The sequence below is a fragment of the Mastacembelus armatus genome, chromosome 13 (assembly GCF_900324485.2).
Source record: "Mastacembelus armatus chromosome 13, fMasArm1.2, whole genome shotgun sequence".
NCBI classification, from domain to species: Eukaryota; Metazoa; Chordata; class Actinopteri; order Synbranchiformes; family Mastacembelidae; genus Mastacembelus; species Mastacembelus armatus.
This window is the reverse complement of record NC_046645.1, coordinates 20,077,464-20,096,087: the sequence shown is the minus strand read 5'-3', so window position 1 is coordinate 20,096,087 and position 18,624 is coordinate 20,077,464. Positions and strand designations below refer to the sequence as shown.

The following is an 18,624-nucleotide window of genomic DNA, read 5'->3' as shown; positions in this document are numbered from 1 at the left end:
ATTCAGCTGAATTCCCAATAACAACTCAGATAAAGAGCAGTGACTGGGTAAGTTAGACCATCTGTGATAAATGCTAAATCACCTGAAAATGTGGATAATATAACCAACTATTTACAGTTATTTAAACAAAAGCAAAGAAAGCATGAGTCACTACAGAGTAATCAGTTGTCTGTCACTTAGTGTTATCTTACCTTGTGAAACTTACAAAAAATCAGCTGCCATGACTGTACAACAGTTTGTTGTAGTGTCACCTAATATCTGCTTGGCACATTGTTTAATACTATATTCATGTCTGTCCCAAAGGGCTGCAGATGACATGTTCAGTGCAACAGGATTCAGTTTCCAATCAATGGTGTACACCCACGACAGATATGCAGCAATGTTACAGAGTAGGTTGCATGACGATATATCATTTTAGTTGCTTTGCCTACAATATCATCTTGCATATTGTTATTTCCATGGCTATATTTGTACGGGTTAATTCTGTAAACTAAAACATTTTTTACATTTTTCATCAGTGAATACCAACTGAACATAATGTGGAATATTTGCAAATGGACATTAAGTAATTTCTATTCTTATTGAAAGTTGGTGACTGTCACCATTTATACACTTAAGTGTAGCACTTGATAAGTAAAACAGTTATCTTCTACGAATGTCTCATTTTCACAAATTGATTTAGCCACTTGACTTTCTGTGCTATCGTAATGCATGTATGACATGCTGCTTTTTTGAAAGAAACTAGAATCACCTTTGGTATACTAAGAATTCAACCACAAGATGCAAACAACAGGTAAGACGAGCTAGGAAAATGTAAGCAGTACACTGATATTAATGAAAAGGTAAGATAATTTATCATGAAGTGCTGTGGATATAGATGCAGCATTAAAGATATTTTCAGTTACATATTTTTCATCATGTTGCTGTGAAGAAGAACAAATTTCCGAACAGGCTGACATCATCCATCCATCCATCCATCTATCCATCCGTCCACCCGATAGTCCTTCTCCATGGCCTCAATGAACTACTCCCATACCTGAGCTTTTGCCTCCACCACCGTCCGAGCCGCGGCACGCTTGGCCTGCCGGTACTTCTCAGCTACCTCAGGAGGCCCACAAGACAGCCAAAATTGTTAGGACTCCTTCTTCAGCTTGACGGCATCCCTTACCTCCGGTGTCCACCACCAGGTTCAGGGATTGCCGCCACGAGAGGTACCAGAGACCTTACGACCACAGCTCCGAGCTGAAGCGTCAACAATGAAAGTGGAGAACACGGTCCATTCGGACTCAATGTCCCCAGCCTCCCTCGGGATCTGGTTGAAGCTCTTTCAGAGGAGAGAAAACCTGTCTGACAGAACAGACAGGAAACGTTCCCAACAGACCCTTATAATACGTTTAGGTCTGCCGAGTCTGTCCCGCTTCCTCCTCCACCAGCAGATCCAACTCACCACCAGGTGGTGATCAGTTGACATCTCCGCCCCTCTCTTCACCCGAGTGTCCAAGATACGCGGCCGAAGGTCAGATGACATGACCACAAAGTCGATCATCAACCTAGGGTGTTCTGGTGCCCTGTGCACAGATGGACACTATTATGCCTGAACATTGTGTTCGTTATGGACAAGCTGTGACTGCACAATTTAAAACCTGAATATGCTGATGAGGTTCCGTACTCTAAAGCACACAAAAAGATGGCCATGCTGTTTGTGTTCAGACCCACTCCGCATTTCACTTCAGGGTCTTCCCTTTGAATTTGAGCGAATTTGCCAAATCCACCCCACACAAGATGAATGTGTAACAGAGGTCTAGCATGCTTAAAAGTAAAAGAAGTTGGGCCAGTCACAGTGCTGGAATCATCCCAATTGAGATTCAAAGCTAACATTAGCGTAAGGTTGGTTTGCTTTTGCAAGCTAACTTGCTTTATCACTATCAATAGTCATTTAAACTAAATGAGTTATATTGTTCATATGTCGCATTGGTTAAATGTTACTTTTCATAGTATTCTTAATAGTAAATATTGCAGGTGAACCTATAAGTAATATTATGTCACCCTGTGTAAAAAAGTGTGTGGGCCACAGAAATTTCTTGATAATTACCAGGAGAGATGGCTGCACCTCCAAATCTCTGGATTTGCCCTCTGAATATTCTGCAGATTCTACACTGACTACTGATTTTGACAGCAGCAATCAGGGCTAATAATTAGCCATGAAACTATGAACATTTTCATTTTGACCATAGATGTGGGTAGAAACAAAGATTGACCAATAAATCAAGAGCTTTGCCTTACAGCTCAGCTCCGTCTTCACGACAACGGACCGGTACTGGACCAGACACTGCACTGATCCATCCTTGATCTCATGCTCCATTCATCCCTCACTCATGAAACAGACCCCAAGATACTATATTCCTTTTGTTGAGGCAGGAGCTCTCTCCTGAACTGGACAGTGCAATCCACCCTTTTCCCGCTGAGAACCATGGCCTTGGACTTGGAGATGCTGATTCTCATACTGGCTGCTTCACACTTGGCTGCAAACAGCCCCAATCCACCCTTTTCCCACTGAGAACCATGGCCTTGGACTTGGAGATGCTGATTCTCATACTGGCTGCTTCACACTTGGCTGCAAACAGCCCCAATGCATTCTGCAGGTTCTGGCTCAGTGAAGCCAACTGAACCATATCATCTGCAAAGAGCAGAGATGAGATCCAGTGCCCACTGAACTGGACCCCCTCCGATCCGATTATGCCTCGAAATTCTGTACATAAAAATAATGAACGGAATCAGTGACAAAGGGCAGCCCTGGCAGGAAACTCATTTCAGCCACTTGTATCTGAGATCTTATCTTCTCCAAGTCCAAAAACTGTACATGGACTGGTTGAGCAAATTCCTATGACCCCTTGATACACCCTGGTGTGGGTATAGAGCAGGTCCAGTGTTTCATAACCTGGACAAAAAACCACATTGTTCTTCCTAAATCCAAGGTTTGACTATTGTCCGAATTATCCTCTCTAGTATTCTGGCCAAGACTTTCCCAGGAAGGCTGAGGAGTGTGATCCCCTTATAGCTGGAACACACCCTCCGCTCTCCCGTCTTAAAAAGAGGGATCACCACCCCAGTTTGCCACATCAGAGGCACTGTCCACAATCTTCACATGATATTGCGGAGGCGTGTCAGTCATGACAGCCCCACAGTATCCAGATCCTTAAGGAACTCAAGAGGGATCTCATCCACCCCTTCCACCTTGCCACTGTGCAGCTGTTTGATTACCTCAGTAACTCCAGCAACAGTGATGGGTGAACCAAGTCTTAGCGGACTTAAATATACTGTATATCACACTATCACACACTAGATATTATGATCTTCTATATCATAGGTCACTAACAGGCGGACCGCTGTCCGGGTGTGGACCCAAAAGCTGCCCCATACGGAGACCCGGACCTACAGCCAAAACAGAAGGTTATGATTTAAAACCTAACAGGGCGCTTTCATTTCCACCAGCGCCGCTTTTGTAGACTTTACAATAGTGGAAACACACAGACCAATTGCATGCGAGTTGAGCCATCCCACGTGATACCACTCAGCCAATCAAGTCTGTGGCCGCTGAAGTCAGGGCATCTTTGATTGTGAAGATGGAGTTGCTCCTAATTCTGCTGTTGGGTTATTGTGTACATTCTGCCTTACCAATCAGTTTGACATTTATATGAAAGTTTTATTTCTATTGCAATTTTAGTTTTCCTGAGCCTCTTTATCAACATCTGCTTGATGTCTTGAGTCTTGAAACAATATATTCCTGACTTCCCGGCTGAAAGTCCTAATACATGGCCTTGCCGAACTCCTTCCACACCCGAGTTTTTGTTTCTGCAAACACCCGTGCTGCCTACTACTTGGCCTGTCAATACCTGTCAGCTGCCTTGGGAGTCCCACAAGCCAACCAAGCTCAGTAGGAGTCTTTCTTTAGCCTGACGGCATCCTTTACTTCTAGTGTCCACCACTGGGTTTATGGAATGCCGCCGTTCATCCGCTGCAGCAATGGAGGCATGGAATATAGTCAATTTGGACTCAATGTCCTCAGTCTCCCCCAGGATATGTGAAAAGCTTTGTCTGAGGTGGGAGTTGAAGACCAGATGTTCCTAACACACCCTCACTATGTTTCGGCATGCCAGGTCTGTTCGTCTTCCTCCCCTGCCATCAGGCCTAACTTGCTACCAAGTGGTGATCAGTTGAGAGCTCAGCCCCTCTCTTCACCCAAGTGTCCAGAACATATGGCAAACAAACAACTGCAAAATTGATCATTAACCTCCAGCCTAGGGAGTCCTGGTGCTATGTGCACTTATCACTTATGTTTAAACATGGTGTTCATTATGGAGAAACTGTCCAATAACAGAACACCACTCAGGTTCAGTTTGGGGAGGCCGTTCCTCCCAGTCACACCTCTCCAGGTCTCACTGTCATTGTCCACGTGAATGTTGAAGTCTCCCAGTGGAATGATGGAGTGCCCCATTGGAGCACTTTTCAGTATCACTCCTAGCCCATCATTTGGTGCATAAGCACAAATAACGATGACAGCCTGATCCCCAGCCTGTAGGCGTATGATGACTGAGCTGGGGGGTATTAACAAGCTCACGGCAGCCTGCCATCTCTCACCCTGGGCAGATCCATAGTGGAAGAGAGTCCAGCCCTTTTCAAGGCGTTTGGTTCCAGAGCCCAGGTCGCACAAGCTCAGGCTCCTTCCCCACTAGTGAAGTGACGTTCCATGTCCCAAGAGCCAGCTTTGCTCGACCAGGTTTGGGCTACTAAGGCACTTGCCTTCGACTGCTGCCCAAACCACAATGCCCAAGCCCCATATGGGACCTGCAGATGGTAGGCTCACTGAAGGTCAGCCCCACATCTCATCTTTTGGCTGTGCCCAACCAGGCCCTGTGGGTGGTGACCCAGCCACCGGGCTCTCGTCTTCAAGCCTCTGCCCCAGGCTTGAAACCAGAGAGGGGCTCGGGAACTCTAGCTGGGCAGGGCCTATCCAGATATGAGTTTATTCATCTTCTGAATTACACACAGCTCTCCAGGCTAGATGGAAAGTTTTGGAACAAACAAGGACATAAAACCTCTGTTGAGTATTAGATGCTTTACAACATTACTGTTAACACTCATATTAGGCAAATAATAACTATGTGCGGCGCTACATTAACACAGGGACTAGGTGAGTCCAAAGTCTTGGTGAGTCACTGAGAAAGAATTCATGTCCTTCAACATATTTTTTTTTGTTCTGGCACGTTTCTTGCAAGGACAAATAGTTGGAGCAATAACTGGAACACACAAAGAGGTGTTTATGTGGTTTTGTAATAACTTCTGTTAATGTGAATCCTTTCCATGCACTGCAGCTAATTTATCCACAGAAGCAAAATTTATTGTAAATATATCTGTTTGGATCAAAGTGATATTTCCGCCACAGTCAATTTTTTTTTACTTATTTAATATAAACTAATGTTGCCTTTTTCATGTTGGTATATTGTAATACGTTTTATGACTTGAGAATTAAAGTGGACACACTAGCTGTTGGACATAGACTAGATGAGAATCTGAGCAGCATCCAAATCAACTGTACAACTCATTATCATTTTATTACAGGTAATCACTGATATTACATCCAACCCAACATAACATCATTCTTATAATGTAAAATGTGGTTTACTGATCCATGCATTTTTAAACAATTTTGCAGCTGATTAAATTGCCATTGGGTCTAGCTAGAGCTGAGTCCTAACACAGTTGCCTATTCTGGTAATTCAGCCTGTGGGTAAGTGCACATTTCAGACTGTAGCGTGTCAAAGGATTGACTGAATAAAGTTCAACCCTCTCCAGTATTAAGTGTCAGCAGCCTCAGTTAAACAAATAGTGTGTGTACTTGCCAAAGTTGCAGTCTTTGGAATATGAATTTTGTTCTTTGTTTTAAACATACACAAAGCTCGTTGAGCATCTTTGAATATAAATACACAAATGGATTTTTATATTTACGTATTTATGTCCAATGAATAGAAAAGCCGCATTTTTGTTCTTTTCTTATTCTTTGTCACAAAGTCGTGACTGAGGAAAGCAGTAAAAGCTGTAGGTCCAATTGTGAAGATGGAGTTGCTCCTAATTCTGCTGTTGGGTTATTGTGTACATTCTGCCTTACCAATCAGTTTGACATTTATATGAAAGTTTTATTTCTATTGCAATTTTAGTTTTCCTGAGCCTCTTTATCAACATCTGCTTGATGTCTTGAGTCTTGAAACAATATATTCCTGGATTTACAGCAGCAGGAAAAACACTGTACAAGAGCATCAATAAAATGCGAACATCTAAACTAAAAGAAAATTCAACAACAGCAGCCACATAAACAAAACACCTGGGAAGGTAAAAAAGACATGTGATCAATATCTGTGGGGTAAAGGTTGATAAGGTTTTTTTGCGGCTTGCAGCATTGGACATTTTAATAATAACCACAATAATAGAAATATAAGAAAACAAGATAAATGCAAGAGGAACCAAGAGAGTAAACATTGCTATGTACAGAGATGTGACTGCAACAATGTAAACATCACCACATGCCTGACTCCTAATAGAAGTGTTGTCACAATAGCACTGAGCAATGACATTTGATTTACAGAAAGATAAAGTCAGAGCATGGAGTACAATGCCTACCATTAAAGGCAGAGGTATGAACCAAGCAAACCCACAGAGCACAGATATGGTGTTGTTTGTGATTAGGACAGGATAACGCAGTGGAATACATATTGCAATAAATCGATCAAGAGCCATCACCATTAGGATGAAAGAATGAGCTGCACCTAAAAAATGAACAAAAAACATTTGTACAAAACAACCATAAAATGAAATAAAGCTGTCATCAAACCAATATTTTGATATGATCTTTGGTAGAGTAACAGTCCCAAATGCTAAGTCAGTTAATGCCAAGTGACAAAAGATGAGATATGTGGGTTTGTGAAGAGACATTTCACATTTAACAAACATTAAAATGAAAATGTTTCCTGCAGCTATAGCCAAGAAGAGTACGAAAAACAGGGCTGACACAGGTCCATAATACTCTGGTGAAAGTCCAGGAAATCCAACGATGAGGAAATCTCTTATTTTTGTTACATTAGTGTCGAACATATTCAACTGAATTCACAATAACCACTCAAATACTAAACACAATTACTGAGCGTCTTTGTTAACTGCTAAATCACCTGAAAATGTTGATATATGCAACTACTGACAGTTATTTAAACAAAAGCAAACAAGGCACGAGCCACTGCAGAGTAATCTGGATCTGTCACATCAATTGTTATCTTACCTTGTGACATTTTCTTCCATGAGTGTACTACAAGTGTCACCTAATATCTACTTGGCTCATTGTTTAATACTATATTTGTCTGTCCCCATAGGATTCAGTTTCCAGACAGTGGCGTACAGCCACGACAGATATGAAGCAGTATTACACAGTAGGTTGCATGATAATATTTACTATTTTTTCGTCTGCAGTATCTTACCGTACTACCACTTATTTAATGTTTTGGTTTTAATGGTTATGTTTTTATATGTTACTTCTGTGAACTAAAACTATAATAAAAATATTTATTCACACCAGTGTGAATGAATGTCCAGTGTCCAGTGTCCAATGTCCAGTGTCCAGTGTGTACCCCTGCCTTTTCCCCCCAAGGGACAGGCTGGATAGGCTCCAGCAGATCCCCGTGACCCTGGTTAGGAATAAGCGGGTATAGATAATGGATGGGTATTTTTTAGGAAGAAAAGACTCAAACAGAATATTCCATAAAGAGAACATTTTTCATTAACAATTATGAGCTACACACCACCCAAATCCTCTACATGTTCACTTTAGATATGTCACGAGATGCAGGTGGTGTGGGGTGAAGGAGGAGAGGTAAGGACCCAATTGCAGGACACAGAACTCTTTATTTTCCCCTTGGGGATTCCAGGGTGAACATAAACCATAAACTCGAAAGGACCGAGTGAAACGGTCACAACACAAACACACTTACTACTAGGGGCATCCACAGTAGCGAGACAGTAACCACTTCCACTATAACAACTATAATGCTTCTGCACCAAACAAAGGGACAAGGGAGGTATAAATAGGGAGGAACACAACAGGTGATTGAACTCAGGTGAAACTAACGGGGACAGGTGAAACTCATGAACACAAATGAACACTAAGCTGCCAGGGACCAGTGCGAGGAGAAAACGGAAGTCACTACACAATGAAGGTCCTCAGGCAGGAAGTCCCCAGAGGGACTCATGACAAGATATATCACTTTACTAATCTTATCAGATTTAACGTCTCATCTCAAGTGGAACTCGGTGAATGACTTTAGTCCAAATGTAGGTTTGTCCACTGTCCACTGTTTGTTCACTGCTTTCAAGAATAGACCGACAATTATGGAATAAATGAACCGCCTTTTCCACTAATGTTAATGTCATGTTAGACAACAGCAATACCTGTAAGGATGCTATCTGTGGTCAATAAACATGTGGGAGCTGTATCATCAAAACACTTTGAAGATAAGAAAACTCCATCAATCAACAAAATGAAACAATGAAAATACTAGAATTTGGTGAAAGTATAATAGGCCATGCATCTTCTTCAAAACACTGTGTATCAAATTCATGTGTGAAAATTAACACTGAATTTTAGCGTCTCAAAATGTTAGGTTAAGTTTGATAGTTGCCTTGTTTAAATACTGAAAAGTGAGTGGTTGCATTAGACTGGACGTGTTTAGTATTAATATTGAACCAAAACCACAATCTTTCTCTCGTTTGGCAAAGTAATTTTTTTTATGTGCATAACTGAGATGCAAGGAAACACTTATCTCTAATGGCAAATTCAAGTCCTGCATTTTACAGTTCAAAGACACTTCTTGACTGGTAAAAAATGCCTCTAAACAACAACCAAGCAAATACTCACAATACTCAAAAATTTACATTTTTGCCTTTATTCCCATCTAGTGACAGAGAAGCAGACAGGAACCTCAGAGTGGGGATCTGGACATGTTCACAGTTTGTCTCAAAATGCAGACGTCACACACGCAAAGTGCCATTTTTACTTTCCGTTTATTCTAACTCTCATTTTATTGTGGGGGTAGCAAAGTCCATTAAAGATGAGCTGTTTATTATAGCTGGGCAAGATTTTATTGAAATGTTTAAGTTTTGTAGGTGATTGTCTTTTACTGAGTTTGACCAAATTTTCAAAAATACAACTTTTTCTAGAAAATCTTCTGGGCAGACTTTCTTGCAAAATGTATGCAGTGTTTTACAAGAGAGGAGTCACTCCATTAATGGCAGCTTTTCCTCTTCCACTTATTAGATATTGCTCATGATGCAGAGGGTTAGACCACATTCAACAAGTTAGCAAGAAAAGACTCGCGGTGAGGCAGAGGCAAGATAAAACTTTGGAGTTAAAGGTTTAAAGTTTGTAATAATAAATTAACAACATTTATCAAAAACAATGTACAAGGAGATAAAACTTAAAGGAGTATTTGATACATGTCAATATTAGTGTTAGTGCTAATGTTAGTCAAATATTAACAATGTGTAGTGCTACATTAAGATGGGGACTAGGAGTTAATATAGAGACTAGGTGTTTGACAGAGAGCAGATGAGATGAGACGAATCTGAGCAGCGGCCAGATCAACTGCACAACTCATCATTTTATTACCAATATTCACTGATCTTTCATCTTATCCCATATAAGGAAACAAAAAATAAACACATTAGGTAGAGGTTCAGGTATTGCCTAATCTTATCCTTTTAATGTACAATGTAGTTTAGTGTACAGTGTAGTTTAGCAGTTTCCATTTTGGTATTTCAACCTGTGTTTAAGTCCACATACTACACTGTAGTGTGGCAAAGGACTGACTGAATAAAGTTCTGCCAACCCTCATATAAAACTTCCAGTCTTGAGTTGAACACATGGGGTGGGTGCTTTCCAAAGCTGCAGTCTTTCAATATTAAATTTCTTCTTTATATTAAACATACACAGAGCCTGTTGAGTGTCTGTCAACAATGATAAAAAATTTTAAATTTGTGTATTTATGTCCAAGTAGTAGCCACATTTTTGTCCTTTACATATACTATGTCAAAGAAAGATGAATATTGAGGTGAACACCTAAATTTAAGGTTGAGCATAAAGGCCGAACTGTGAAGGTGGTGCTGTTTTTAATGTCACAAACTTGTCTGGGATAGATAAATCCTGCTGTTGAGTCGTCATATTCTGCCTTAACTTTCAGCTCTACATTTATATGAAAGTTTTATTTCTATTGCAATTTTAGTTTTCTTGAGCCTTTTTATCAATACCTCCTTAATATCCTGAGTTTTGAAACAATATATTCCTGGATTTACAGCAGCAGGAAAAACACTGTACAAAAGTATCAGTAAAATGCGAACATCTAAACTGAAAGAAAATCCAACAACAGCAGCCACATAAACAAAACACCTGGGAAGGTAAAAAAGACATGTGATCAATATCTGTGGGGTACAAGTTGATAAGGTTTTTTTGCGGCCTGCAGAATTAGACATTTTAATAATAACCACAATAATAGAAATATAAGAAAACAAGATAAATGCAAGAGGAGCCAAGAGGGTAAACATGGCTATGTACACAGAGGTAACTGCAACTATGTAAACATCTTCACCACATGCCTGACTCCTAATAGAAATGTGGTCACAGTAGCACTGAGCAATGACATTTGATTTACAGAAAGATAAAGTCAGAGCATGGAGTACAATGCCTATCATTAAAGGCAGAGGTATAAACCAAGCAAACCCACAGAGCACAGACACAGTGTTGTTTGTGATTAGGACAGGATAACGCAGTGGAATACATATTGCAATAAATCGATCAAGAGCCATCACCAACAAAATAAAAGATGTTACTGATCCTAAATAGTGAACAAAGAACATCTGTGTAAAACATCCATAAAATGAAACAACACTGTCATCAAACCAATATTTTGATATGATCTTTGGGAGAGTTACAGTGCCAAATGTTAAGTCATTAAGTGCCAGGTGACAAAAGACCAGATATGTTGGCTTTTGCAAATACTTCTCATAAACAACAAATGCTAAGATGAAAATATTCCCTATTGCAATAGCTAGGTAGATTAAAAAAAGCAGAGCTGACACAGGTCCATAATACTGTGATGAAAGTCCAGGAAAACCAAGGATGAAGAAACTCGTAATTTTTGTAAAATTGGCAGTCATTGTTTCTGTTTTAGAATCGCCCAGGACCAAGACATGAAGTAAACAGTTACAATTTAAAAGTACACTCTAGACTTACAAATATTTGTTGCATAATCACCTTTAAAATGATGCCATATATTTGAAAATCAGTACGTAGTAACCCTAAAAAGTGTGTATAGTAATTCTGATGCTCTCCAAATTCAGTCTGAATCCAACTCTTACCTTTCACATAGGTGCTCTCGTTACAATCCCTGACGCGAGGTAATATCAGCCTTTTATGTACGGTTACCTGACATATCCTCAGTGGAACATAGTGTGAATGGAGGAGTTGTTTTTAGAGTTATCTGTCTGTACCTCCATAGGGGATGAATAAAGTATCTTTACCTACCTACCAACCTACCTAGTCACATTTTGTCAGATACTCAACTGGTGACACTAAACTTGGGTATCAACCTTGTAACCATGGTGATTGTATAAATTGCTGCCGGGTTGAAGCTGTTCGTGAGGCCTCTACATTTTACAATTTGTAGCTTATTTGCAGAAACACATATGTGAACCATATAAACTTTTTTTTTTTTCCAGAATTAGCGTTATTAGTCAAACTTTTCATCACTGGGACAGCAGTTTATCTTATGACAGAACAGGCACTGAAATAAGCTAATAACTATCAAACTTTAGGGGTTTATTAACTGTCAGAAATGAGGAACAATACGCATATGGTTAAAACTTAAAAAACGTTCATTCATATTAAGATGCTAAGATACTTGTAGTTTAGAATTAGACTCCAACCAGTCAAGGCAGATGGCCGCCCAAACTGAGCCCGGTTCTACTGGAGTTTTTTTCCGTTAAAGGGAGTTTTTCCTCTCCACTGTCGCCAAGTGCTTGCTCATAAAAAATTTTTTGTTGTTTTTTGTTTGTTTGTTTGTTTTTTGTAAAGTTCCTTGAGATGATTGTATTGTGATTTGGCACTATACAAATAAAACTGTATTGAATTGATTTGAATAGAGAACTTCCACAGACTCCACTTAATCACACAAGGTAAGATAAACTTTATGGATGGATGGAAATTCAGTTAGTTTTACAGTTAATTAGTAGGTCAGTAGTTAGACTAGTCAGTAGTCAGTTGTCATCTGCCCTTGGCTAAGGTGCTGTAGACCTCTTGTGTCATTCCATTATGCAGCCTTGGTGCATTTCTCCACCACAGCCTGCAGTGAATTCACAGATCTGTTGTCAGATGGGTGCAGAAGTTCCTAAAAAATAATACTAAAATAATACTAAAATTTGACTATAACTGGGTGGTGTCTCAGGAAACTGAAAAGACAGTGTATAAATAAAAGATATATTTTATTAAATTAATTTTGTAAAAATGTATAATCTTCCAGTTCTTGATGTGCTCTGATAGTTTAATTACAGTTAAATATATGACATTCTTCAGTTACCATGACAGGTTTTTACAGTAATTGCTGGGCTCAGAAAGCGCATGAAATTAAATCAAGGGATCACAAGGCAGAATATTTTCCCAAACCCATTTAAGGCTGTTTTCCTCTCTACCGTACAACAGAAATCACTGACTATTGTAATAATGCCATACATGCTACTTTTTACAGACATACTGTACCTTGGGAGTATTTTATTCAGTATGCTTGACATACCGGATAAACAGGTTTTTCTAATGATTCTTTTTTTTCAGTGTATGTATAGCCTGGTCTGCTCTACAGTGATGTGATTCACATTATTGCTTTGTCCCCATGTGTAATGTTTATTAACTTTTTAGTTGTCTGATGTAGGGGTTTTTAGAAGTGTATATTGCATTGGTTTGTCAGTCAGTGATAGATGAAACTTGTGCTTTTTGTGGAATGGTTTTTCTCTTGATTCGCTTCTGCAAGCTTTCTCTCATGTCTTTAGCTCTTAAGCAGTATATAAGTGGATTTATCATTGGGGGCAAAAGGCTATACAGCATAATAATTACTATTCGTATATCTGCACTGAAGGTAATCCCAACATTGCTGGCTAAATATACAAAACATCTGGGTACATAATAGAGTAAGATTATAATCAGTTGAGTACTACAAGTAGACAGAGTCTTCAGGCGACTTTGTATATTTGTCACCTTAAGTACTGCAGTAATTATACAGCAGTATGAGAAAATGATAAATGCCAGAGGCCCTAATAGTATAACCATTGCATACACAAGAGCAGGAACACTATAGGCAGCCCTGTCAGTGCATGCAAGTGTTGTTATACCAATATGATCACAGTAGCAGTGATTGATTATGTTTGAAGCACAGTAAGGAAGCGGGTATGCCCTAATAACTAGCATTAATGCACCTGCCTTGGGAACAACCCATGCAGTTATACTGAGAATAAGTATAGTTGAGTTTTTAAGAATAAGTGAATATCTGAGAGAATGGCAGATGGCCAAATACCTGTCTAAAGCCATTAGGAAGAGAACACAAGAATTCACTGAAGCAAGATAGTGAACAAAGTACATTTGGACAAAGCAAGCAGTAAATGAGATGGTTCCAGATTGAAACCAGTATTTTGCGATAATCTTAGGTAAAGTTGTTGTGCTAAAGAGAATGTCACAAGCACTCAGATTTAGAATTATATAATACATTGGTTTATGAAGCCTGCGGTCTGTTGCAAATAAGAAAATAACTGTAACATTGCCTATCAAAGTTAAGAAATAAACTAAGAACAATACAGATGCGGCAAGTCCTTGGTACTTTGGTTGAAGTCCAGGGAATCCAGAAAGGATAAATTCAGTCACAGTGCTCCGATTTTCCTCTGGCATGATGAAGCATAAAGTTCCTAAACACAATGGAAAGCAAATGTGGGCACAGTGATCATTAGATACATGAAATAAAACTGTTTCACGCCAAACATATAAATACTAGCAATAATTGTTTTGAGTTGTTAACCACTTTACAGTAATATTGAATCTAGAATCTAAAATTCTGTCTCACCCTAGTTCTTTTAGTAGTGTAATTAAAGCTTTAGATACAGTAGCTATCTGACTTTGCACTTACCTTCTTTGAGCAGTATGACAACATGCTTTGCTGGTGCAGATGATTTGCCTCTTAAAGACTTCTTGCGTTGTGGTGAAAGTATGGTAGACAACATTTTTTATTCCCTGTGGATCATTATCAACTAATCTGTCTGTACCACACTAATGGGCACACAAATTGCTTTTTTTTTTTTCTTGAAGCACAAACTGATGCATGTTTTTGCTGTTTGGGCAGTATTGCTATTGCTATCAATATAAATAAGTATAGAAATCCACTGGAGTCATTCAGTATTATTTTGTAATTGAGACTAATTGAGAACAATTATTCTCACAATTTGTTATATTCTACTTTCTGGATTATAATTAATGTATTCATTAAAATGATCAGTGAGGGATATTTGGTATATACTTTGTATAGGAAGTAATACTCCCCTCATATTGGCTAATTGGAAGAAACATTAATTTAATTACGCTAATATATTATAAATCCCATATGAGTAAACAGTTGCACTTTAGCAAAACCCCCAGTATATACCTAAATTGATACTGAGGGAGGCTGATTAATATCCCAAGTGTTTAATGGCAGTCTCAACACACATTCATGTGTTTAACCACTGGGGAATAACAAGTTAATTGAGTTAATTATATATGTTTTACTTTTAGTGTATTCAGTGTAAATGCAGTAACAGAATAATTAGTAATAATTAGTGATCTAAGTGTTACTTGGATGAACATTGGCAAAATCCCGAACCCCAAATGAATTCAATTAGTTGTGAAGTATTAAATTAAGAGATTAAAGACTAATTTTAGAAGCAACATAAGGTCAACTGTTTCAAAACTTTTAGTAAAAGAGAAAATCCTTAAGTACGGTGTGATTTTAGCCTGCAGTTAGTTTATGATAATAGTTATAAATTAAAACCAAAAACACAACAGATCCTCAGATATGAGAATTGTTACAAAAGTTGTTGGCTTATTTTTCATAAACCTTAAGTTTAACTTTTTTTTTTTTTACATTTGGTTAGATAAAATGAGGTATATTGCGGCTATTGTGGGATTTTGGGACTTTAATGTGCACTTTACATTACCTTTTTAATACCTCTAAGTGAATGAAAAGAGTCAACAGTTGTAACAGCTGTAGACCTTTCATCACATGTCTTCTGCAGTCTGTCTGTGCATGAATATGTATCATGCTCAGTAAGGCTTTTGCTTTCTGCTAAGCTTTTGCAGGCCACAGTACATTACTTTCTTGTATTACATGTTTTATTTCTTCCTGCCGTTTCATAATATTCATGTTTTGGCCTGCCCTCACCTACAGAACCTAAACAAGATGTTAGTGGATATCAAAATTACATGTGAAAATTCTAAAACTGATTTTAACAAAATTATTTCACCAGTAAATGTACATTAAACCAGTGTTTGGAATATGTAAAGAAAACTTTGACCTCCAGAGGAAAACAGTGTTGCATGAGAGTGTTCTGAGAGCAAAATTCACTAAGGTATAAAGAGATTCACACAGGCACACTTTAATCAAACACTTGAGACCATAATTGACATGAGACACTAATTAGTGTCTCCTTTAAGCTTGTTTATGTTGTTCATCTAGAGTATCATTGGTTTAAAATAAACACCATAAAACTTTGATGGTTAATTGTTGTGCTAAAAACATCTATTGATTAAAAAAACACACCAGTTCTAGTTTGTAGAACAAATTTGCTGACAATAAGTTGGGGTATACAAAATGTTAGTCATTAAGCAGTAAATTACATATTGTTAACAAATTATATGAAATGTATGTAAAAATAAGTGTTAGGGTTAGATACTGGAGTTTGACCCAAACGCATCACAAACCAGAGAGACAGACCAGAAAACTGAGTCCAACAAGGCAAGGCAAGTTTATTTATATATCACAATTTATACACAGAGTAATTCAAAGTGTTTTACAGAAATAAAAGACAAGTTAAAAATACATAAACAAGAATCAAAAATAGTGAAATTAATATTAAAGGAAACTGAGTGCGGATAAATAACTTTGGATAAAACACTGTCAGTTGTCATATGTTTTATGCCACGCTAAAAAGACTTAAACATTGCTAGAGATGAGGCTTGTCTAACATCATCAGGAAGATTATTCCAGGTTTTAGCTGCTTCTGCCTGTTTAGTCCTGACTCTGGGCACGAGCAGAAGGCCTGTCCCTGATGTTCTCAGAGTCCGAGATGGTTCATATGGCATCAACATGTCAGAGATGTAATGTGGTGCTAAGCCATGAAGAGACTTATACACAAGCAGTGCTGTTTTGAAGTCTATTCTCTGAGAGACAGGAAGCCAGTGCAGAGATCTGAGAACAGGAGTAATGTGGTTGTACTTCCTGGTTCTAGTCAGGACTCGAGCAGCAGCGTTACTTCCTGGTTCTAGTCAGGACTCGAGCAGCAGCGTTCTGAATGTACTGTAGCTGCCTTACAGCTCGTTTTGAGAGCCCAGTGAACAGGCCATTACAGTAATCTAACCTGCTAGAGATAAATGCATGGATGAGTCTCTCAAGTCTGATTTAGACATGATTCCTTTGATTCTGGCAATGTTTTTGAGATTATAAAATGCTGAAGATGTTATCGATTTAATGTGTCTGAGTCCATGATTACCCCTAGATTTCTAACTTGATTTTTAAATTTTAGAGAAAGTGACTTGAGGTGACTGCTGACACTTTCTCTTTGTTTCTGTGGCCCAAAGATGATTATTTATAATAATTATTTAATTTATAGCAATTGATTAATGTGGGGCAAAATCCACTCCAGTGGCTAAGGAATGGTGAACAGTGCAGGCAACTGGAATTGGAGAGAACTGCGAAGGATAGGAGCTGGGGCAAGTGGAGGAGAGTGGTCAGCAGACTGAAGCTGATTACTTCTGCTAAAAATGAGGAATGGGAGGAAATCAATTTACATAGGCTGAAGGCAAAGACTGCAATGGGATTAACAGGGCTAAATATTTATTGTGAAGAAAACAAAATGCCCCTTCCAGGCAAAACTGCTCCAGATCCTTGAAGTTGGATGGGTTTTGCTGGTGTACAGTAGTCTTTAAGTTAACAGATTCTCTATTGGATTGAGGTCTGGGTTTTGACTGGATCACCCCAACACATTTAAATGTTTCTCCCTAAACCAATTGACTGTTGCTTTAGCAGTGTGTTCAGGGTCATTGTCCTGCTGGAAGGTGAACTTCCTTCCTAGTCTAAACTCTCGGCAGACTGAAACAGGTTTTCTTCAAGAATTGCCCTGTATCTATCACCATCCATCATTCCTTTAATTCTGACCAGTTTCCCAGGCCCTGCTGATAAAAAACATCCCCATAGCACAATACATCACCATGCTTCACTGTGGGGATGGTGTTCTGGGGGTGATGAGCGGTGTTGGGTTTGTGCAAGACAGTGTTTTCTTTGATGGCCAAAAGCTCAATTTTAGTCTCATCTGACCACAGTACCTTCTTCCAGACATTTGGGGAGTCTCCCACACGCCTTTCGGCAAAGTCAAGATGTTCTTTCCTGCTTTTTCCTTTAAGCAGGGGCTTTCTTCTGGCCACTCATCCATTAAGCCCAGCTTTGTGGAGTGTACGGCTAATAGTGGTCCTATGGATAGACACTCCAATCTTTGCTGTGAAGCTCTCCAGTTCCTCCAGGTTTATTGTACCCCTGCCTTTCACCCAAAGAAAGCTGGGATAGGCTCCAGCAGATCCCCATGACCCTGGTTAGGAATAAGTGGGTATAGATATTGGATGGATGGATTCAATTCAATTTTTTTTGTATAGCGCCAAATCACAATACAATCATCTCTAAGCACTTTACAAAAAACAAAAAAACCTAACAAATCCCTTTTGAGCAAGCACTTGGAGACAGTGGAGAGGAAAACTCCCTTTAACGGAAGAAAAAACCTTCAGCAGAACCAGGCTCAGTTTGGGCGGCCATCTGCCTCGACCGGTTGGAGTGAGTGGATAGAGGAGAGAGAAAAGAACAGCAACAATAAACAACAAATAGACACTGCAGGTTGGTGGGGCCAGTAACTGCACATCAGGACCAGGGACACCTGCAGAAGGTACAGAGAGAGAGGGAGAGAGCACAAAGTAGGGGAGAGAGAGAGCACAAAGTTAGTGACATTCAATGGTGGAATATACATGTGAGGAGGGAGGAGAGGAGGAAAGGGGAAAGGGAGGGAGGGGAGGGTTAGGGAAGGGGAGCTCAGTGCACCGATGGTCCTTGGGCAAGTCTAAGCCTATAGCAGCATAACTAAGGGATGGTTCAGGGTTACCTGAAGCCAGCCCTAACTATACGCTTTGTCAAAAAGGAAGGTTTTAAGTCTAGCCTTAAAAGTACAGAGAGTGTCTGCCTCCTGAACCCAGACTGGGAG

General features: G+C 39.3%; 3 protein-coding genes across 3 annotated transcripts; all 3 read right to left on the bottom strand.

The window, feature by feature from the left end:
• Positions 1-6,162: 6,162 nt before the first annotated feature.
• Positions 6,163-7,146, bottom strand: LOC113134806 (olfactory receptor 8H1-like). Its single transcript, XM_026314330.1, has one exon. The coding sequence runs from the start codon at positions 7,144-7,146 to the stop codon at positions 6,163-6,165; it is 984 nt and encodes a 327-aa protein (XP_026170115.1).
• A 3,120-nt stretch (positions 7,147-10,266) lies between these two features.
• LOC113134796 (olfactory receptor 2AT4-like) lies at positions 10,267-11,250 on the bottom strand. Its single transcript, XM_026314318.1, has one exon. The coding sequence runs from the start codon at positions 11,248-11,250 to the stop codon at positions 10,267-10,269; it is 984 nt and encodes a 327-aa protein (XP_026170103.1).
• Positions 11,251-13,048: 1,798 nt separating this feature from the next.
• On the bottom strand, positions 13,049-14,023 carry LOC113134787 (olfactory receptor 52K1-like). Its single transcript, XM_026314310.1, has one exon. It carries the CDS (start codon positions 14,021-14,023, stop codon positions 13,049-13,051), a length of 975 nt encoding a protein of 324 aa, XP_026170095.1.
• Positions 14,024-18,624: the final 4,601 nt, after the last annotated feature.

What these genes read in the sequence shown, in the direction of transcription:
- LOC113134806 (XM_026314330.1), bottom strand. Translation starts at nt 7,146, where the DNA reads ATGTTCGACACTAATGTAACAAAAATAAGAGATTTCCTCATCGTTGGA.
- LOC113134796 (XM_026314318.1), bottom strand. Translation starts at nt 11,250, where the DNA reads ATGACTGCCAATTTTACAAAAATTACGAGTTTCTTCATCCTTGGTTTT.
- LOC113134787 (XM_026314310.1), bottom strand. Translation starts at nt 14,023, where the DNA reads ATGCCAGAGGAAAATCGGAGCACTGTGACTGAATTTATCCTTTCTGGA.